The sequence below is a fragment of the Pelodiscus sinensis genome, chromosome 1 (genome assembly GCF_049634645.1).
Source record: "Pelodiscus sinensis isolate JC-2024 chromosome 1, ASM4963464v1, whole genome shotgun sequence".
NCBI lineage: Eukaryota > Metazoa > Chordata > Testudines > Trionychidae > Pelodiscus > Pelodiscus sinensis.
This window is the reverse complement of record NC_134711.1, coordinates 236,553,047-236,575,820: the sequence shown is the minus strand read 5'-3', so window position 1 is coordinate 236,575,820 and position 22,774 is coordinate 236,553,047. Positions and strand designations below refer to the sequence as shown.

The 22,774-nt window shown below is 43.3% G+C and overlaps 1 protein-coding gene across 2 annotated transcripts in view; it reads right to left on the bottom strand.

The window, feature by feature from the left end:
• The window catches only part of RASA3 (RAS p21 protein activator 3), a 173,255-nt gene that overhangs the window by 17,287 nt on the left and 133,194 nt on the right, over positions 1-22,774 (bottom strand). For both annotated transcript variants that reach the window (XM_025186286.2, XM_075918255.1), the window contains exons 8-16: positions 17,186-17,265; positions 10,525-10,629; positions 9,808-9,964; positions 8,836-8,984; positions 6,374-6,488; positions 5,409-5,483; positions 4,649-4,772; positions 3,360-3,466; positions 1,861-1,938 (exon numbers count right to left, since the gene is read on the bottom strand). In XM_025186286.2, coding sequence (XP_025042071.2) covers positions 1,861-1,938; positions 3,360-3,466; positions 4,649-4,772; positions 5,409-5,483; positions 6,374-6,488; positions 8,836-8,984; positions 9,808-9,964; positions 10,525-10,629; positions 17,186-17,265 — 990 coding nt within the window. The remainder of the gene's footprint in view (positions 1-1,860; positions 1,939-3,359; positions 3,467-4,648; positions 4,773-5,408; positions 5,484-6,373; positions 6,489-8,835; positions 8,985-9,807; positions 9,965-10,524; positions 10,630-17,185; positions 17,266-22,774) is intronic.

The window sequence follows — 22,774 nt, the reverse complement described above, 5'->3', positions numbered from 1 at the left end:
AATATTCTATAAAAATTTCCAGCTATTTAAAAAAAAATCAAGTTCCTAAAACAACTTAACAAAAACAGTAAGAGCCAAGGAACTGAATGTACTCAAGAGATTTATAAATGGGATACTGGCTCACTCACAGGCATGAATACAGCCCAAGCCAGCAGTGACCCCATGTTATCATGTGATAACGGTATGGTGGCCTACGAGCTGAAATCAGTCTCATTTCAAGATTCTAACAAAACTCAAAAAGCCACTATCAGATCTCATCCCTAATCAGCTGGGTGCTGAAGTGGCATGAGAAGCACACTATCCTTCATTATAGGTGATTTCTCTAGATCTTGATCAGGCTGTAAACACTTTTGCTATGGGAGTGTAGAAAATCAGCAGGGCTGCTACCATGTGTATAAGATGAGTATTTCATTCTTCAGGTGCTGGCATCTTTCAATTCTGCATTTTTTCACAAAAAAGGCACAGAGCTCCGAGACTCAAACTTTACAAAAAATGTAGTTCAAATGAAAATGTTTGCCATAAATTAGCATGCAGGTTATATATTCAGTTACTCTAGCATTGTTTACTACTGACTTGTTTATACAGTAAAACTCCATTGGTCCGGCATCCAATGCTCTGGCGCACTCCTGATGGTCCGGCACCATCGGGAACCCGGAAGTGCTCCGGCCAGCCAGACAATTGGAGCTGCTCTGCGCCCAGCTTCCCCGATTCAGCCGCTGCTGAAACTGACCAGCAGCTGAATCGGGGAAGCCGGGGGCAGAGCAGCTGGGGTGTTGCTGGGTTGGTCCCGTAGCGCCACCCTTTGGCACTGTGGGACCAACCTGGCAGTATCCCAGCTGCTCTGTCCCAGGCATCCCCAAGAGCAGCTGAGGTGCTGCCGGGTTGGTCTCACAGTGCCGAGGGGCAGCGCTACGGGACCAACCCAGCAGCACCGCAGCTGCTCTGTCCCAGGCGTCCCCAAGAGCAGCTGGGGTGCTGCCGGGTTGGTCTCACAGCGCCAAGGGGCGGTGCTATTGGACCAACCTGGCAGCACCCCAGCTGCTCTGCCGCAGGCGTCCTCGATTCAGCCGCTGCTGAAACTGATCAGCAGCAGCTGAATCGGGGACGCCTGGGGCAGAGCCGGACTATCGGAAGGGGAGGCTATGAGGGGTCTGGAGTGGCATCCCTCCCACTCCACCCCAGACCTCTCATAGCCCCCCCTTCTGATAGTCCGGCATATCTGATAATCCGGCACCCCCTGGGTCCTAAAGATGCTAGATTATCGGAAGTTTACTCTATATGGGTATGTCTACACTACCCCCCTAGTTCGAACTAGGGGGGTAATGTATGCATACCGAACTTGCTAATGAAGCCCGGGATTTGAATTTCCCGGGCTTCGTTAGCATAAAGCCGGCTCCGCCATTTTTAAAAGCCGGCTAGTGCGAACCCCGTGCCTCGCGGCTACACGCGGCACAGGATAGATAGTTCGAACTACGTAGTTATTCCAAACTATCTGTATGCCTCGTGGAACGAGGTGTACAGATAGATCGGAATGGCTACGTAGTTCGAACTATCTAGCCCGTGCCGCGTGTAGCCGCGCGGCACGGGGTTCGCACTAGCCGGCTTTTAAAAATGGCGGAGCCGGCTTTATGCTAACAAAGCCCGGGAAATTCAAATCCCGGGCTTCATTAGCAAGTTCGGTATGCATACATTACCCCCCTAGTTCGAACTAGGGGGGTAGTGTAGACATACCCATGGTACTACTCAGCCATGTCAAACATTTAATTACAATAATAAAGTGTCAGCATCTTCTAAAAAGAAAATAAAGGGCGACATTTTGCTAACTAATCCACAAAATAAGAAATAAAACAAAACACTTACAGATTTAGATTTTGATAAACTTCCCAATGTTTGTATGGTCTTAGAGATAAGTGTCAAAGTTCTAGAAGTCTGTGGATCCTAGTCAGGGGAAGAATAGTGGTGTTAAATATTCCTCGGGTTCCAAAAATAGGGCAGAACACAACATACATTTGCTCTTCTCTGTTTCATTCATACCAAAGTCAATGTACAACGTTAAAAACTCACAAACATTACTGAAAGAAAGCTGCTGCCTTAAGAAACATGACAGACTTTGTTGTGACTCTCTTCTTACCCTTGTTTTTGAAAAGCAAGCAAGTCAGTTTCCCTGCCTCAGTTTGTAAGTGAATGCTTGAAGACTGACTATTTGCTACATTAAAATTTAAGGATTTGGCTCTTGGGCAACATATTTGCTATTCCTAGTGTCTTGAAGTCATGAAGCCAATTAAAATGAAACTGCTATTGCAATCTCAAGGATAGCCTGAAGTGTCTTTGATTTACTGTAGAATCTGTTTACTTAAGCAAGGGAATTTGGTCAAGAATTCAAAACATTTAAAATTATGCTATACCTTTTAAAATGGAATTTTAATGACTTATTCTTCAAAGTTAGCTCTGACTAGCAGATGGCATTTTTATGCCATGGAGGAGCATCTAAAATTTGCTTGTTTAGGAATGGAAATGCATTTCAACGTGCAAGCAAAATTGGCTTAATTTTTAAGCAACAAGAAGTCCTGTGGCACCTTAAAGACTAACAGATTTATTTGAGCATAAGCTTTCATGGGTAAACCCATTTAATCAGATGTGCTGGAATGTTGCATCTGATGGAGTGAGTTTTAACCACAAAAGCTGATGCTCAGATAAATCTGTTATTCTTTAAGATGCCACAGGACTCCTCTCTATTTTTGCAGTTACAGACTACTATGGCTTCCCCTCTAAAACTTAATTTTAAGGAAATTAGCATTTTTTAACAAAGTTATTGTAGCTGAAATGCCAATTGCTGCATACACCTTTGTATAAGAAAAGAATGAGGTGATACAGTTTCAATTTATGTAACACTTCACAGCATGCTGGAACCCAAACACAGAGTTCTTACAGGCAATTCAACACACCAATCTTCTCTTTGACAGTGCTGAGCACTAGCAAAGAATACAAAGCTTGTAAGTATTACCCAGCTGGACAATGAAACTGTTGACCAGTCAGGGAGGCTCGTGAATGTTTGAGACAGAATTTTCATAGGAGCCAGACCTAGACTAAAGAACTCTCTCCTTGAGAGAGCCCACAGTGACAGAGCTCATTTCAAAATTAAATGTAAAATTCACTTTATCTTATTGAGGGGGAGGAGTCTAAGTTCTTAACAAACACAATCATCTATCACATCTGTTAACTCACAAAACAGACAAGAACTATTAAGCTTTTTCTCCTATGTGTTGAGAAGATAGATTTAAAGAAACACTTGGTAGGCATTCACTCATAGTATTGTGATGGGGCCACATAATACTGAGATAGATTGATACAGTACTTACTGGGTGATGTGGTGTAAGCTGAAAGAGATTTGGAGAAAGAATAGCAGGAGCAAAGAATCTCAGGAAAATGAAACTGCTTACAGCTGTATACCGTACATCTGGGTCACCTGTACCAAGAGAATCCATTCCACTCATTTTCCCAACAAACAATACTTTAAAGAGCATCTTCATTACTACTAAACCTGACAAAATGCCTTCAGATAGTTAATCTGGACCTGTACTGGTGGTTCACATATTCAGGAGTTATGGGTGAATGAAATAATGATTTGTAGCCAAATATCAGCTATTGATAAAGTAATGAAAATACCTAGGTGAGAACTAGCATCATTTAAAAAAAAGAGAAGAAGACTGTGTAGGAAGCTCCACAAAGTATTAAGGTACAGGAAATGAATATCAAAGTCTGATATATGAACTAACTAATTGGAGCATATAATGAATTTACATGAATTATAAAGGAGACTGATTCTGATTATTTATTCACTATTTATCTACAGCACCTAGCAAAATGAAGTCCTGATTTGTTACAGTCCCCAGCACTATTGTAAAAGAAGTAACAAATAGTAATTATAACAATAATTATAACAAATTGAATGGACAAAGAACATAATATGGTATTGACTGGAATTTTATTGAGAGATTTTCTGTTCTCAAAGTGTCTATAAAATAGCACCATCTTACTCAACTTATCTGTTCCTTGTGTGTATGAAGATCACGACTTTAGGGTCTAACACTGATTTCTGGTTCATTGATTTGGTTCTTTTTTATTTTTTACTTTGGCAGAACCAAGGCAGGAGTGAAACAGATTCTACTCCTTCCTGTGTGTCTGCACCAAAATTTATGAACTTCTGCTCAGTTATAGCTTGCAAATCCACTGAAGGCAGTGGCCTTGCATGGGTATTAATAACTCGTGTGACCTTTATTACAGACTAATGCCTAGGTCAAAAAAATTGAGCTGAACTGTCAGATTGATAATGGGTTTGCAGACAAGTAGTTTTAAAACAATCTTTATCATTGAAAACTGAGCCTTTTTCATCTGAAATCATTGACACATTAATTTGAACTCCCCAATACCATTTTTATCATGCCACTTTCAGAATAGAGAGGAACAAATTTTAAGGAAGAGCTGAGGTAAACACAACATGGAGATATGCTTCAAAAATAGTGTCTAATTTGAAATATAAATTTAATTTCAACACTTGTATGTTAAATCATTTTGAAGTATATATTTTTTATTATCTATCAGTTTACATTATCAGAGTTACAAGTTAAAAAGGCACACAGCAACTCACCTTGAAAACGTTTGGCAGCGGACTCTCTCAGTGAGAAGAAAATATCGCACATCACTGTAGGACAGCTCACCCCAGATTTTGTTATAACAGTGAAAATGCGGTCAACATACTGCCTCAAATTTTCCTGAAATATTTAAAGTTAAAAGTTGTTTTTTGGGTTTTTTTTTGGTTTGTTTTAAATGCAAACAAACATTTGGTTTCTCCTTCAAGGCTACCATACTGTCTCTAGTGTCATTTACAGTAGATTATGTTTGCAATAAATTATAAGATATAAAAAAACCACAGTTCCATATTCAATGGATACAGTCTTTGTTATGGTATATGTCTAAGTACAATGCTGAAAGCACAGTGTATTTTTCTACCAAAAAATGCGGATATCAAGTAAAAGCTCATTCTAAAAAGCATGTTATTTCTTCTACAAAACTATTTTCTGTGACCTCTTGGAAACAACTGGCTAAGGAGTCCTCATTTCTATCATTTGGATATATATGCAGTGAATTGAAAACAAGTCCTATTCTCCTTGTCTATTTTACATTTAGACAACATCACATTTCAGTGCTATGCTATACAACACGAAACTGATATTTAAAAAAAAAAAAAAGCCACATAGATTTTTATTGTGTTAAGAAAACTTCCATTGGTACTAGCATATGAAAACTTAACTTACAACACCAAATGGGGTTCAGGGACCTCAGTAAGGGAGACAAAATACTCAATATAACTAGAGAGTTTGTTTTACATTACAAATCTGATTGCCTACCCTGTTGTTTTCCAGATTTTCACCATCTTTTAACTTCACAGGATCAATTTCACAAGGTTTATGGAGCTGGCAGATCTAGAAAGAACATGATGAAGAATTAATACGCTGGCATATCTTCAGGTAGAGGATGTCTTAAAATAAAAGGTGCTGTCTGCCAGCTTTCTGTGGCAAAAAGTTGAATCCTATTTTATTAGTACCTTTCTTTCTGGCAAGACACCACATCAGCTAATCAAGATTTTGAATTTTTCTAAAATGTTACTTTCTATTTTTTTGGCAGTATCCTGAAACTAAAAGGGTGATGTTTTCACCTGGTCTTCCCAAACTAGTTCTTCATTTAATAAAACATTTATTGCTTGAAAGAGAGAGTACTGTAAAACTATTCTTAGGGAAAACAGTATTTCTTTATGAGACACCACAGTAATTGTTTAAGTACAAAAGTGCTGATTCATTTAAAGGAAATCTGTGGTCTGAAACAGTTGCTCAATTATAGTTTTGGGGGAAAAAAAGAATAACCATACTGGACTGAAGTGATAATAAACCATCTCCACATTGCCAGCTGCCACATATGCAGTTATCTAGAAATAATCATATCCATTTAAAGTGACTGAATGAATTGTGTTATTTATAACATACGGCTACTTTCTGCTTTGCACAGTTTTTATGTTCTTCTTAGGTTTTTATTTTGTTTTTAACTGTTTTCCAGAACACAAATGATTTATTTTAAAAGACAGAAAGCTCATTTTAGACACAGTTCACATGGAAACTTTTTATTTTTGTTCAATGAAAGTCCACTGTTCATGAACTGCGTGACTCATTGGGTAATGAGCACCACATGGCTTTTCAAGTAAAAACAAGCTCTTGATATTAGTCCTACAAAGCAGTCTTAAAGGGGCAAGACATTAAAAATATTTGTTCCTAGTTAGGCTTAATGTTTAGTAAAAGAAGCAGTGTGAATCTGTTCTTACCTCATCTATAATTGGCTTTAGTGTAACTTGAAGATAATGCATCCCTGCAAGTTTCATTGTCTCATCAATGCACTTGGAAGTTAATGAATTTCCTCTGAAAATGGTGTTGGGGTCTCTGGAAGGGAACAATTTTTTATAATTTAGTCTTTTGTAATAAGTCACTAACACAGGAAATAAAAGTAGCAAGTGAAAGTGATGAAAGGCTATTTTTGAATGCACACATGGGTATTTCCCTTGACTCTTGCCTAAGGGCTGCATGAAATGGCCCAGGGTTTGGTACATTTCCAGCTTATCACAGAAAAACAAAGTAACCAACATATGGTTGGCAGAGGGACTAAGAATTTAGGGAGTTTGTCATAATTTTTATTACAGTAGTGCACAGGAGGTCCACTACGCCAAGCACTGCATAAACATATGCTGAGGCACAGACACTGCCGCAAGGAGCTTACAACCTAATGGGGAAAAAATAATGAAAAATGACTGCGCTTTCATGCACTACTGCCCAGCATGAACTTGGGAGGGAGCCATTTCAGTCTCATGACTATACGGGGCATGGGATTCCATGGGCGAGCTACTCTTAAAAAAGCATATTTGGAGCAATTCACAAGATTGTTTGACCTAAGAGACCTTTTGTGGCTGAACTACAGAACCATGCTAGATGGAATGCTGTATGTTATGCATTACATGGGCCTCAGTCCTGAAAACAGAACTGTGAAAGTGGGCCCTTGAGCCCACACTGTCTCGCATTTGCTTCAGTTCTCTCTGCAGAACTGGAGACATAAAAAGTGATTATATCATTTATGAATCTTCTCTTTGCACTATCATGGCCTGTAGGTTCGTGAATGGTCTTCATCAATATACATTTTCTTTTACATATTTTCAAAATCAGTCTGAGAAACATACAGACTTCCTAGGCATGACATAGTACTGCTCTCTCAAGTCAATATTAACCTAGACAGACAGAAATAGCTCTATTGAAATGGCAGTCTCACTCCTCCTCTTAGATGGCTTCTTCACAGCATGCACTAATACGCTACTTTAATGATACATAGCCTGGCCAGCAGGGGTTAAATCATGAATGGAGGAAACCACAAAGGCCACTCCCAAACCAAAGTACAATTTGCAGGGCCCTTTTTGTTTTTCAATATTGGTATAATGACCCTCTAAAAGGAAACATATTCACAGAAACTGAAATATTATTTTTTTTAAAAAAAGACCAGTTAACAAGTATATACACACATATGGGCTCTTAATTTAGCGAACAGACATTAGCTTTCACATCAGATTTGCAATCTGTTGTTCACTGGGCTCATTTTTTAGCACCCACAAGTTAAAGTATACAAATAATTTCAGGTTTGTTTTGTTCCCACAATTATTTGCAGGGGCAATTTAAGCCACTTACACATCTGACTTTCCCTTCTACATGCACATTACTTAACTGCACCTATACAACTGGGCCTCCAGTTATTTGCTTGCTCTCTCACACAATTATGCATCCATTGTATTTTTCTGTGATTGCATCCATTTACAAGAGAGGGAGATTATTATGAGTTCTTCTGCTGAGTTCATTTTTCTGTTTAAAAAAAGTAAACCTACTGCCTGTAAAAGATATTGGGTGGAAAGCCTTGGAAACAAATGCCACCTATGTCTGATGTACAGGCTGGGAGAAGAACACAATTCCTCACATTATCCTAACCAAGGTGCCTCAGCCTGTACAGAGGAAGGACTATCATTCAGGTATGGGAGTACTTCAGTCCATGCTCTGTCTAAAAAGACACCCAACAAAGGCTTCATTTGGGTTTTGTCAGTGGTAACTGATACTTTAATACCTTATAACAACAGTCCCCTGGCAATGGGCTGAAACTTTAAGGCACATAGACTTAAGTCATTAAACCACCATCAAATGGCAACAAATTTCAGATGCTACCTACTTGGTGTAGATACTAGACACTATAGTGAAGGGCACTTTCCACATTCCTCAGACAGTTTTTTGTGCCAGGAATTTGTGACTGGTAAGGAAGAGCCTAATTTCTGTCTCACTCCCTGTCACTTCCTGCCTCATCCTTTATGCTACAGGCTTCCATTTGGTCAGATCAGAAACTCAAACAAGACTTGTCCTAAATGGCAGTTTTCATACGATTCCACAGAGAAACTTGCCTTTTCCTTACATAAATAATATGGATTAAATTACTCTATTAGGAAAGAGATGATTTATTAAGACATGCTCTGAAGCTGAAATGATCTGTTGTGAACTGCAAAACCTATTTCAGGGATCATCTTGTGCTGAGTGTTTGAAAGGAGCACAGGTTCCTGACAGGAGTTTGTAGGTACTATCACAATACAAGTAGTAAATCATAATAATGATTGCTTTTTTAAAAGCCACTGTGATTCCATACACTGAGCAGGACATTACAGCAAGAGCGGATAGTTTATTTAAAAAGGAGTAGCTTGTTCATACTCACTGAGTTCTCTTCACTTCAGCATTTGCAATTGCACTGATGAAAGGCACAATTTTGCCATAGTGTAAAAAAAGCCTAACCAGAGGTATGGCTGCTTCCTGTTTTTCTCTGCAAACTTCACCCAACACATGTGCAGCAGATGCTGAAACAGGCTGAACAAAATAGATAAGCAGAAATGTTGAGTCGTGTATCTACAGCAATCACTACTAATTAACACTGGTTTATTTTTCTTCACGTAGACTCCTCATATAGTACCACTGATACTAACTGCTGTGCCCTGTCACACAAACCTTTGAGACGGCGGGGTCTCTGTTTCCACTTTGTCTGTACGTTGTAGGTTTTGAGCACAAGAGGGCAGCAATTTAAAACAATGACAATGCAGTCTCTGTTTGCCCATTGTTAATATCTGGTTTCATTGAATATCACAGCCTGCTTGTGAAATTCTGGAAATAAAAACCTGAACTTTTTGCTGTATTTTTTAAGCCACAGTCAAAGAAGTTAAATACAGTTCTCTTCGGGGATACAAATGGTCTAGTACAACAGCTTAAAGCATTTTGGATAATTTGATCTCAAATATGCCCAACCCATTTTACATTTTCAGATTAGTTTGCATTCACAATGTCTTTTTTCTACATAAATTTAATTTATGCAATTTCTTTTGCAGTAGAAGCAAAGTCCACTGATCAAACCCAACAGGTTTATTTTGCATTCAAATGTAGGATTAGACTGTTGAGAAGTGACATGTGGGTTTTCATAACCACTGTTGTAGCTGGGTGTGTCTGCACTTACTATCAGTGTATGCAGATACAGATCTTTTCTGCAAGGACCAAAAACAAGTACAAGGAATATACAGTTTTAAAAGTCTCAGATGGAAAAAAGGGGCAGCTGAGATCTGTGGCAACTTTAGTTATATTATCTCACTTGTAAAACGGCAAACATTTGGGGGCTTGAAGGATAAGCAGGTAAACAACTTACCTCAACATCTGCAGATTTTAACAGGAGGTCTCTAAGTGGACTGTAATAGTCTGAGGAAAAAACATGGTCCTCAGTGTAAACCACATTTAACCTTAAGGAACCAAGGTCATCTGGCTTCAATGACTTGTTGCCATTATCTCTTGGTTGCAGGAAATACCTGGCAGATAAAAAAATAGCTTGTCTTGAAACAGAAAAAACACTCTCAAGCTATACATGAACCTATATGTAGGTACATATGTATCATTGGTAAACCTATTGACTTTTTGGTGTTCTGAATTAGGTTTCCCAAAGATGCTTGTCAGTTCATTTTAAATCAACTCTATTAGGGAAAGTTCTGATAATAAAGTGTTGTATACTTAAAAATATAAAGCCTCTAATAGTAATAAAACTATGGCATCACTGTATAACTGCAGTGCATAACATCAAAGTTAAATGCATTAGAACTCCCACTTAATTTCCATGCACATTAAAAACACCACATTTTTCAACAACTATGCCAGCAAATCAAAGCTTCACATATTTCAATCTTTGTTTTGATAGTTTGGCAAGAGGCTTAGGTTTTTCGTGTTGGAAACTAGAGGGAAGTTAAATGCATTTAAATTGTGTTACACAACAGTAGTAACTGTAATGATTTTGTAGTACATACTTATATATATATATGCAGTACTAAAATCAGTACCCTTTCTTTTATGACAAAGAAAAACAAATAGCAAGTACCATGCTTCATTAGAGCTGGATTGTCGGAGAAATTTTAAAGGAAGTCTTAGTTCTCCTAGAAACTCATCTCCAAACTTCAAGTTGCTGGCATTCCAAAGGTCTACTCTGTAATAAAACAAAACCAAAAATCAAAAGACACTCTGATTGAAAATGTGGTAAAAAACAAAACAGCCATTTTTCTCATTTTTTTAATGTCAGTTTTTATCCTTTATATATGAGTCAGAAAAGTTATGTTCCAAAACATACTGTATTTATTGGTGTCCAAGGAGTAAAAGAGGAGCTTGCACTACTGGACTCTGCTAATTCATAAACTGGCACAAATCAGTGAACAGAATCCTTTCCCCATCTGTTTTATTCACAAGAATTTACATTTTCAAAAGCAGCAGAAAGGTTTCCAATTCACAGGTGCAGTTTGGCTGCTGGGATGTCAAAACACATCATTCTGGGATAAAAGTTTGATCATTAAAATTGCTTATACTTCTCTGTTCTCAAGCCACATTGTTTCCAATACTGATTTTCCTAACACATATTGTAGCCAGTGTTCCCTGAAAGCTGAGCACTTGGGTGGTTACCCAGAAAAGTTTCAGGTGCCACACAGCTGATTAACAAAGCACCCACAGCCAGCAGCATATATTTCTACCGGTGGTACACATTTGCACGTGCTTCAGTGCACATAAAAAAAATTATTTCATGCATGGATGGAGAAAAATTAGAGGGGACATTGATTGTAACTCTTTTACTTCTGAACTGTTACTCGCACAAGACTACCTAAGTGCCAAGGAATCTGGGCCTAAACAAAACACCCTCTCATTTGGATATAATAATTCTCCTGCTAAACACAGGTACTCAACATTATACAGCCTTCATTCCAGATATCCAAATACCTCATTATAAATCAATAGCTACGTACCTGTCAGTAGTGACCATGCATGGTTGTACTAGGGTTTATATTACTGGTTCCCTGCCATGCTTGTAGTTTCAAGACATTTATTTTTTCTCCCATCAGCTTCCCTTACTCCTCACAAGAAGCAGGAATACTAGTGCTGATAAGGGGCACCCTCTGAGTTTGATATAGTAGGTCTTCACTAGACCCAGTAAATTGAACTCTGAAGATTGATTGTGGCAGCATTGATCTTCTACATAGTGAAAACATGGCCTCGCTTTTTATTTTTAAAATGGTAGCAGATATACTGAAGAAAAAGTTTTGCTGGAGGTGGGGGCGAGGAGAGAGTGCTTTGGGAAACACTGGTATAAGATAGAACCCTACATGCCACTAGAATCCCGCAACGCCTGCTGACATAGTAATGGGAGCAGGATTAAAAATAATCCCTCACAAGGCTCTAGTAGAAGAATAGTAAGACTTGTAATATAAATATATGGAAGAAAAAGTTTTAAAATAATAAGGAGCCAGAGAGTTTTAAGTTTCCATTTCCTATTCCACAGACATGGAAATTATCAGGCTGAATCAGAACAGTACACCACCTAGCCTGAGTCAGGTGATGTAAAGTAACTCATTAGGGACAATTTTGCAATGACTTGCCCTTGTGGATGGTTTCTTCCTAGTTTTACACAGTTGGTGTTGGGAAGCCTTGAAACCTGGGGTTTATATTCCTTATAGAAGTGTATTCTATTTCTAACTAGGTTAGCAGAAGATGATACCATAAATCTCTAATGCATTTTTAAACCTCTCAAGCTTTATATCTCAATAATACCTTGTGGCGTTAAGTTGTATGGGTTATTTGCATTAACTTGTTCCATCTCATCTCAGTTCAGAGTTAAACTTTTTGGGTAGAGACTGACTTGTACTGTGAGTAGGCACGATCTAGCTGAAATTTTCTGAAATTTTTTTGATGGGGGAAAAAAAAAGTTTTCAACTCTCTCTCTCTCTCTCTTTTTCGTTTGTTTGTTTGTTTGTTTCTCTCTTACCCAGTTTTGTTCCTGGCACAATAGCACCCTGATCTGGCTGTGGCTGGAGCCAGAAAAAATGGTTACTTACCTTGTAACTGTTGTTCTTTGAGATGTGTTGCTTATGTCCATTCCACTAGGTGCATGCGTGCCGTGTGCACGATTCCCGGAACTTTTTTACCCTTAGCAGTATCCGTTGGGCCAGCCTGGGGAGCCCCCTACAGTGGCACTGCTATAGCTGCACATATATATCCCTGCTGGTCCCAACTCCCCTCAGTTCCTTCTTGCCGGACATTCCGATGAAGGGGAGGTGAGCGGGATTGGAATGGACATAAGCAACACATCTCGAAGAACAACAGTTATGAGGTAAGTAACTGTTTTTTCTTCTTCAAGTGCTTGCTTATGTCCATTCCACTAGGTGATTCCCAAGCTATACCAACGGAGGTGGGTCGGAAACCTAGCGAGAAACGGACTGCAGCACTGCTACGCCTACAGCTGCATCCTGCCTAGCCTGCTGCATGATTGCATAGTGGGAAGTAAACGTGTGAACTGATGACCACATGGCTGCCCTACAGATGTCCAAGATCGACACCTGCGCCAGAAAGGCTGTGGATGACACCCAGGCCCTGGTCGAGTGGGCTGCAACAGGGGGCGCTGGCTTCCCTTGCAGGTCATAACACACCCTGATACAAGCAGTAATCCACGATGACAGACATTGCACTGGCACCGGGGAACCCTTCGCCCTTTCAGCTATGGAGACAAATAGCTGTGTGGACTTATGGAATTTTCTCGTCCTTTCCAAATAAAAAGCTAGCACCCTCCTGACATTCCCGGTGCCACCTGCCCAGTCCAGCTGACCAACACCGCCCTCGGGGGCGCAGGACCAGGCGAGGGATAGGCCACAGGTGTCTCCACTTCCGCGTCTGCTGGCACCTTGAAGGCGACCTGTCCCTGCGCACCTTCGTGTGTGACTGTGGGGCCGGGGATTGAGAGCGGTGCCATGGAGCCAGGCGATAGTCCCGCACAAAGGAGCTCTTCTCCTGGTGCCTAGAGTCCCGTACCGATCTACCTATGGAATGTCCGGTGCTGTGGGTTGAAGCGCCGACTCCATGAGAATCAACTTAAGGTGGGAGTTGTGTTCCAGCTTAGTACGGGGCTTGAAAGACTTGCAAATCTTACAGGCGTCTGTAAAGTGCCCCTCACCCAAGCACTTTGAACAGTCTTTATACGGGTCACGCCGGCACGGCTTGAAGCCATGTGGCCCCAGCATACCCTCCCCCGACACAGAGGGAGAGGTGAAAACTATCCAAGTACACTAACTATAGAAAAACAACAAACAACACTAACTATAAGTAAACTATTTACACCAAGATAAGAGAAAGCTAAGAGTAGTCTCGCAGATGAAACGAACGTTCCAGTCGACAGTCACAGGCGGTAAGAAGGAACTGAGGGGGGTTGGGGCCAGCAGGCATATATATGTGCAACTACAGCAGCGCCAATGTAGGGGGCTCCCCAGGCTGGCCCAAAGGGTACTGCTAAGGGTAAAAAAGTTCCAGGAACCGGGCACGTGGCGCGCATGCACCTAGTGGAATGGACATAAACAAGCACTCGAAGAAGAACACTGCTACACTAATAGAAACTCCCAAAACCAAGTTAAGGAAGGGATAGATTTTGAGGAGGACGAATAATTATTTACACATGGCCAAACTTGATTCAACAAACCATTTATTGGAATTGATGAGTTTTCTGGCTTGTAGTATAATCGAATTCTGAGAAGATGCCTACCGCAAATGCAACTTCCAAATATGACAAATGCAAACACACCAACTCTCAAGAGAAGAAAACTGACACCAAATACATTTGCTATGGATTATGATTAATTCAGTTTTCCTGCAGACTTTAGAGAAAGTAAGGGAGGAGATGTCTAGAAGCACAATTCAGGATCCTTTTGCTACATTCTAGACAAGACCTTGTGTTTATTGCATGCAGTTTTTAAATGTATTTTTGTGTGCTTAGAGCAGGGGTGGGCAATAATTTTTTTGGGGAGGGGGGCACTCGAAGATTTTGGTAAGTGATCAAGGGCCGCATTTTTCTGTAGAGGAGGTGTGGGGTCTAGGTTGGAGGTTAGGTGCAGAAGGCCACACAGGGTAAGGGACTAGGGTGCAGGAGATGGTGTGGGGTCTGAAAGGGTGTTTGGGTTGAGGAGGGGACTGTGACCTGGTCAGGGGGTTGAGTGTAGGGTCAGGGAGGGAGTGGGTGCAGGAGAGGGTTCTGGCCTGGGGGAAGGATGTAGGAGGGGGTACAGGGCCTGGGAGGGAGTTATGACCTGGGGCAGGAGGGGCAGACGGTTTGGATGGTAATCGGGGAGGGAGCTGGGGTGCAGAAGGGGTTGGGGTGCCAGAGGCAGGCACTGGCTGGGAAGAGACTACCTAAGTTTCCTGCCTGTTGCAGCCCCAGCCTGCTTGAAAATACAGGTTGCTCCCTCCACATGGCTTTCAACTCCGGGTGGGGAAAGAGGCTTGCGCTGCCTCAGTCTCTCAGGCCAATCTCTCAGCTCCAATTATCTGGCTGTTTCCAGCCAATAGGAACTGAGAGATTGGCTGAGTTCAGTTCTTATTGGCTAGTTGTTTCTGGCCAATAGCAGCTGAGGACTGGGCTGGAGGCGGGGAGATCGCATGAAGCCTCCCTGTCCCTGTTTTAAACCGTGGCAGCTGTGTGCCTGAGGGTCCCGTCGGGGGTGGGAGGGGGAGGAATCTGTGGGCCGGATCCGGTGGCTTAGTGGGCTGGATCCGACCCATAGGCCATATTTTGCCCAGCCCTGGCCTAGAGTATGAAAGATATAGTAAAGCAGTCAATTAGTAAATAATCACCACCTTCCCAATTTCCACAGCCTAGTTCTGCTATTTAAAAAAAACAAAATACAGAATGTGCATTTTTAGAATTGGTCAATCTGTTAACAAGTATGACTATAATAACCAATCTGAGGGCTGAAGAGCTAAGAAAATGTTCCTCTATTCACAGCAAGAAAAAAAGAAAAGAAAAACGTCACGTAAAAGGAACATCTGGTACTAGCACAATGACATACCCTGGCCTGCCACTTCCTACAACCACTGAAAATGAGAACTTTTTGTGCAGCTAGAAAAAAAAAAATACAGGGGACTTCATCTCATGAAAAAAAATGTTCAGAGAAGAAATGGCTGTAGTTTAGTGTAAGACACATTAAGATCAGTTCAGCATATGATGACAGAGAATGTCAAAGGACTTGAACAGAATGGGAGTGGGGGTTAGAAGGAGATGAAAACAAATACCCTCTGTCTCATATGTGGGGGTGGAGAAGGAACACTCAATGAATAATTTGTCCAATCAGAGCTAAGGCTTTCTTTGCTTCCTTTTATTTATTACAGTATTTAATCCTTCCCAAGTTTTCCATAAACTTCTCAAGCAAAGTATTTCTTCCTCCTCACTGGGACTTAAAACTGTTTTGCATTGCTGTTCCTGACACCTAAGTCTTTTCAGACACAGCCATGTTCACATTACTAATGCAGCCACATATTATTAAAGGTCTAAACGTACCTACAATTATACACTGACCGATCTAGAGCAGTAGTCCTTAAACTTTTGAGGGTCACCCCCCGCCCTTATTCCTGTCCATCCTCCACCTCCCTTGAGCTGGGGTTTGGATGTGTGTAGCAATGCGGACAGGATAACGGGGCTGAGGTATAAGCTGGGAGTAGGACCAAGGCTGGGAGTGGACCTGCAGCTGGGCTGTGATGGGGGCCAGCGGCCGGACCCATAGTCAGGTGAAGCTTCAATCCTAGACTAGCCCCCATCCCCAGTTCCAAGCCAGGAATGGAGATGCAGCCAATGGGCAAGGTTGAGGCCTGTTATGAGGCTGGGAGTGGAGATGCGCTGTGGCTAGGGCCAGGCCCAGAGCAGAGCTGGGAATGGAGGGGAGCTGGATGGTGCTCCTTCCCCATCCTCATTGGTTCCAGCTTGGGCCCCCTAGATCAGGGTTATTCAAATTTGGAAGTCCCGGGGCTGCAATGATACTCATAGCACATGCCGAGGGCCGCAACGTAAGTGTGGTTGCATATACATGCAAATATATATGCAAATAGCTTCTTTCACACTGACAGGCATGAATACAAAGATTAAGGAAAGACTACACAACATACAGGCCCCATTTAAGTCAGTTCTGCTGATATTAATAACATGCAATATTTACCCAATTTCCACCTTTTTGACAGCATTTTTAATGAGCAATGACAGTCTAGGGATTTAACTACTAAAATGCATGTCAACACAAGACCATGATGCTGACTACTTTTTTGTGTTGGCTCCCACTTGCAGGCCATACGTTGAGTCCCATGTAAATCCAAACTGCACCATGGGCCACAAACAAACGGGCCGTGGGTCGCATGTGGCCCGCAGGCCATGTGTTGAGTAGCTCTGCCCTAGATGGTCCTCTATGTCCCACACTTTGGGAACCTTTGATCAAGAGTCTTAATTGAAGGGCACTAAGGAAAAGGGTACTAGACCATCTCCCATGCTGCACTACCATGCATTCCTCAGATGTTATCGCTTATTTTCTGCTGGACCTTAAAAGTAAAGAGCATACAGATGTAGAAAAATGAAGAGTCTGGTCTTGAATCATAATCACTGAAACTGGCTTATGAATTTCAAAACTGAATTTAAGGCAAAATTGTATGATGTTAGAAAAACAAGTTTATGTTACTGTGGAATTTGTGTATATTACCTGATCTCCATTTTGTCCACCTCGTCGGCATCTTCAATATCAAAATGAGATTTTTTGTTGTAGCTGCAGGGTCTGGTTACCTGGTGTGAAAAAGAAATAAACAAAAATGACACAAATAGTTAAAATGGAGATCTCACTATGCTCTCAGCACATATTGATAGCCTGCTTTTCTCTATCTAGTTTAGGCTTCGATTCTGCCAATGTTTATGCATGTGAATAATCCTGGTAACCTTAACAGGATGACTCGTTAGGCAGAAGTGCATGCTGGATCCACCATACTCCAAACTCTCCTTACTATGGAGTACATAAGAATATATTGGGGGTTGTCATGTCAGTGTTTAAAGTTAGACATACATAATCACATAAGAGGTGACCTTAACATCTAAAGCAGGGGAGGGGAAACTAAGGCCCCAGGGCTGGATGTGGCCCCCAGCTTACCTGGATCTGGCCCCTGAGGCTCGGGGCTCCCCCCCAGCATTGGTAAGCCCATGCTGGCGGTCCAGCCCCCAACTGTCCCCCTGTGGTGCTAGAGCACACAAAGTCTACTAGCCTGGAGCCCCCTAGGCTCTGGTGTGTGAAGGGAATGTGGGGAGTGTCTCTCTCCTTCTCAGTTTGGGGGCTCCAACTGAAAAAACAATTAAACAATCTGGTTTAAAATACAGACTCCTTACAACGATTTCTCCCTGCACTTTGAAAAGAAAGGCAATTCAAGTAATCCAGCATTTAAATATTGACACCCATAAACTACTTTAATACAGCACCACTTAGAAACAGTAAAAGAGAGTGCTGTCTGTTTAGGTATCTTTAAAAGTCAACTAAATGTGCCCACTCAATCATGCAGCACAGCTCATTTTTCAAGAAATGTGGAACTGGGCTTGATTCAAAATATAGGGAAAGCACTAACATTTCTTAGCACCACAATTCAGCTTTTTTTCCCCTCCACCCATATTTGCAAAAGCAAAAAACAAAACATGGGTAATAGACTACAAAGATACTGCATCTGAAAAGCACAGGAGGAAACAAAGTTTTTAAATGGGGTATCTAAAAATCTGTTTTTGGTAACACTACTGAAGAAATAAAGGCTTTGAGGTTTGTATTTCTGACCACTGTATAACAGAAACTTACCCCACCCAGAAACAAAAGGTACCCCACCCTGAAGTAACCACAGAAAAAACTGATCAGAGGAAAGAAAAGGAAAGAAAAGTATGCTAACTGTGCAAGCAAGAGCTGCTCAGCAGCTTATTTTTATGGTAGGTTTAAAACGTTCCTGTCGAATGATACTTGCCGTCCACAAAAAAAAGTAGGTTTCATTATATAAAGCTTAATTTCTTATTTTTCTTTTGTATGTCAGTAGGTACATACAGGATGAGTACAGATTTAACTGAACACAAAAATACTCTTCTGCACATGAAGCCAAACAAACAGTATTTCTTTTACTATTTTAAAGGTGATTCATGAAAGCTAAAGGTTGCCAGAAGCACTGCAGACCTGTACAACCCTCATTACACAATTGACTCAAATTTACCCAAGAGCCACGGCACACTGTAATTTAAAATACCACATCAGTTCAACAGCTCAGCACAAATGTATCCTCTCACCCTACCTGCAAAACTTCTCAGCATTGTCTTTAAGGGCTTATCTACACTTGAATTGCTACAGCAGCAGAGCTGCACTGCTCTAGCGCTTCAGTGTAGACACTACCTACACCTACAGGAGTGATTCTCCCATTGATATAGGTAATCCACCTTCCCAAGAGACAGTAGCTACGTCAACCTAGGGCTGTTTACAGAGGGAGCTGTGTCGTCTAAACAATGCTGCCCAATAGTGTGGCTATTTCACACCCTCATGAGTAACGCAGGTCAGTTTATTTAATTCTCTAGTGTTGACCAATCCTAAGAAGCGATTGTATTAACATCCCCAGCCACACAACCAAAAATGACATTTACAACATGTTTTCTGCTACCACTATGCATAAGTAGCACACGTGTCAGGGTAGTTTGCCATTATGGGCAGTAGTATCGAGCAGTCAGTCCAATATACTACCAGGTGTAGTCTTGTAAGGGCTTGCAAGGGTCCCATAGATACACCAGGGCTCAACAAATTATGCAAAACCCTACTTGCCAGACAAAAAAAGGGACTCGCCGCCCCCAAAGTGTTTTTTAAATGGCAAAAATTCCTAATAAGAATAAGAACAGTAATTACTAATAAGTTATGTATAAATATTAATAAATATCATCCAAGTTATTAATAAATTATCTTATAAACCTCTACCTTTTCCCTCTGCTGCCATATCTCCTCCCCTTGCTTCATCAGCTCCCCTGGTGCCTGCTGCCCCCCAACCCCTCACCCTCCTCTGCTGTCCTGACTCCTGCCCTTCTCACTGCCCTCAGCCTTCCTGAGACCTGCCCCCTCCACCAGCCCTTCTCTCCCCTCTGTGCCCACTCCTCCAGTAGCCCCACTCTGATCATGTGAGCTACCCCTCCTCATCCCCTCTCCTAATACCTCCCTCTACACATCTGCTCTGCCTCTCTCCTCTGGTGCTGGTCCCTCTTCTGCAAGTGTCTGCCCTTCGGCTTCACCCCCAGAATCCCCTGGCACCTCCTGGTGCCTCCCCCTTCCCTCACTGCCCCTACCCTCTTTGATCTCTTTTTCCCTGATGCCCACCCCCTCACCACCCTCTGCCCCCGTTCCCCGTATGCCCCTGTGCCCTCACACATGCCTTGCTCAATCCCTGCATTCCTCATGCCCATCCCTTCTTTCAAGCCTTCTGCCAGCACCTCCCCCACCCCCTCCCACTAACACCTTATGCTCTCCCCTCCCAACATCACCTGTCCCCCCTTCCACTAACACCTCCCCTCCTGCCCTTTTCCTCATTGTCTCCACTTGGCCCCCTAGCATTTTTCTCTCCTCCACCCTGCCCCTTGGTGCCTTCCCCTTTCTTCTCTTGACCAGCCCCCTCCCCTCAGCACAAGCCCCTTCCCCTTCCCTACCTGGCTTCTGCCTTCCAATTTGCGGGGCTGCCGGAGCCTTTTTGAATCCAGTGGTTGCCAGCCGTCACAACACCACATCACGCCAGCGTCCCGCCCTCTGGCTCACGCCCTGCCTCTTCGCGCCGGAGCTGCACGCAGGCAGCCCAGCAGCGAGAATTTCCACACTTCTCCCTCCCTGGCAGCGCTCTGCTTCTCCACCCGGCTGGCGGATGGGGCTGCACTGCCCATAGTGCGCACGCCTATGTCTGTAGCTGTTCACCAGCTGGTAATATCTACTAGTCACGGGCAAGCGGGTGAGCGTATTTGTCAAGCCCTGAGATAGACGTAGAGACATAAGGTTCCTGAGAGTGAATGATGCATGGGGAAAGAATCTTTAAGGTCCAGAAACCTGGCAGAGAAGGTGAGACAAGGCTCCCCTTTTACTCAACCACCTGGGACGGAGTTGGGAGAAGGGGAATAGCATAAAGGGGAGCAGACAAGCACTGGCAGGAGAAGGCTGGCCTGCTGAGCACCTTAGAGGGGAAATCTAATTGGGAAGGGAGTTCTGCTGATGGAAACAGGTGAAAGTCTTGCAGCTGAGTTAAGTCTAGGGCCCTACCAAACTGACAGTAACGACACAATGAAATTTCAGATTTAAATCTCTGAAGCCACAAAGTTTACTATTTTTTAAAATCCTATGACCATGAAATTGAGTGTGAATTTGGTAGGCTCCTCTAAGTCAAAATCTGTGTTTCAGGAAAGGGATGGGGAGGGAACTAGTCCAGGCAAAAGAGGAGTTACTCATCATGGTCCAGCAGCTGTGAGTGACTTAGGACCAGCCTTGAGAGGATATTGCTAAGGCTGCAAAAGAAGCAGCAGTGAGGAACAAGTGTTTCCCAGATGGGACAACAGAATCCACAGAAGGAAGAGAAAATGCTGGCAAGCTGGACAAAAGGTAGGAGTAGCTCAGGGAAAATATCAAACAGACTGAAGGACCAGGCCTTAGCCTCCTACACAGGTTGCCTGGGCTAGTACACAGATGACCGTGCGGGATAGCTTTCCCTACTCTCCCAAAACCAAGAGGAAAAACCAACCTCAAAAGGAGAAAAGGCCAAAAATTGTGGACAGAGACAGAGGTTGAAGACTGGGCTCCAAAGCCAGTAGACTAGGATTTCCTATAGGGGACATGTCTGTTAGCTCCCGAGAGGGCATGAACTGAATAGGGACTTGACCAGAGAGCTAGGTCATGTAAAATGACAAACAGTTATGGCACCAGAATGACTAACGGGGGCGCTAAACTGAAAAAAAAACTTAACAGATGTCAGCAGCTTTGACAGGCATTAGTCCCTCTTAATCAGCTGGTGGGTACTAATTATTATTGAGGCTTAAAGGGACTTACTGAGGCCTTGTCTAGAAAAGGTTTGCTGGTGTAGCTATGCCCTCCTACACAGACATACTTTATGCTTGCTTTTGCCAGTACAACTGTGTTTGCACTTGGGCTTATACTAGTATAAAAACGTCAAAAATCACATTTCTAACTCTTATCAGGGGGCTGCATCCCCTGTTCGCTGCGCTCGCCAACCCCCCTGTCATGGGAGGTAGGCAATCCCGGGTTCCTCGCCTGGCCACCAGGGAGAGCTGGGCTGCGTCTGCGCCAGCCCCAGTTCTTTTTCCTTCCCCATCTTCCCCCTGCCAGCCTGGGCCCCTTGTCCCTCCTCCCTCCGCCAGCCCAGGCCCCTTCTCCCTTCCCCGCCTCTATCAGCTAGGATCCCTCCCCCCATCCCAGCTAGGGCTCCTCCTGCCTCCCCGCCTCTGCCAGCCCGGAACTTTCTCTCCCTCCCCACCCTCACTGCACGGTCCCGCTGCTTTGCACCAGAGCAGCTGTTTATGTAACACCAGTAGCCCCCTGCCACCTGGTGACTGCTGGAGCTTCTGTCAGGTAGGTTGCCAGGTGTCCGGTTTAGAACCGGACAGTCTGGTATTTGAGGGTTCTGTCCAGGAAACAAATTGAGAAAATACCGGACATATTAGGAGTATCAGTACATAGTTGCGAACTGCCTGGCTGGTAGACACGCTCACGCTGCATGAGTGTGTCCACCAGCCAGGCAGTTCGCAACTATGCGAGGGGTGGGAGTGGGGGCGGGAGGGAATCTCTGGGGCTGGACTCGCTCGTGCTTTGCCAGGACAGTGCACGGGACGGGCTGCACCCCGGGAGCTGCGTGCGCCCGGGTCAGTCCTGCTCCCCACCGGCCAATTCTCTTCCCTGCACGCTCCCTCCAACCCTCTCCCAGCCAGCCCTGCTTCCTGCCAGCCGGTCTCCCTCCTCGCCCCCCAAATCTCTGCTAGCCAGCCCTGCTGCCCCCGACCAGCCCTGCTTCCCCCCTCCTCCTCTGGATCTCCCCTCTCCTGTCCTGCTGCCCTGATCCCCTCCCCGCCCCCATCCCGCTGGCCGGTTTTCCCCTCACCCTCCTCACAGCCAGCCCTGCTCCCCTCCTGGCTGGTCCCCGCACTCCCCCCCCCCCATCTGAGATCAAGTGTGGCTGGTATTTTTTTTGAAGCCACCTGGTAACCCTAGCCAGCCGCTGTGCGGCAGCTCAGGGGATTGGGGTGTACCTCAGTC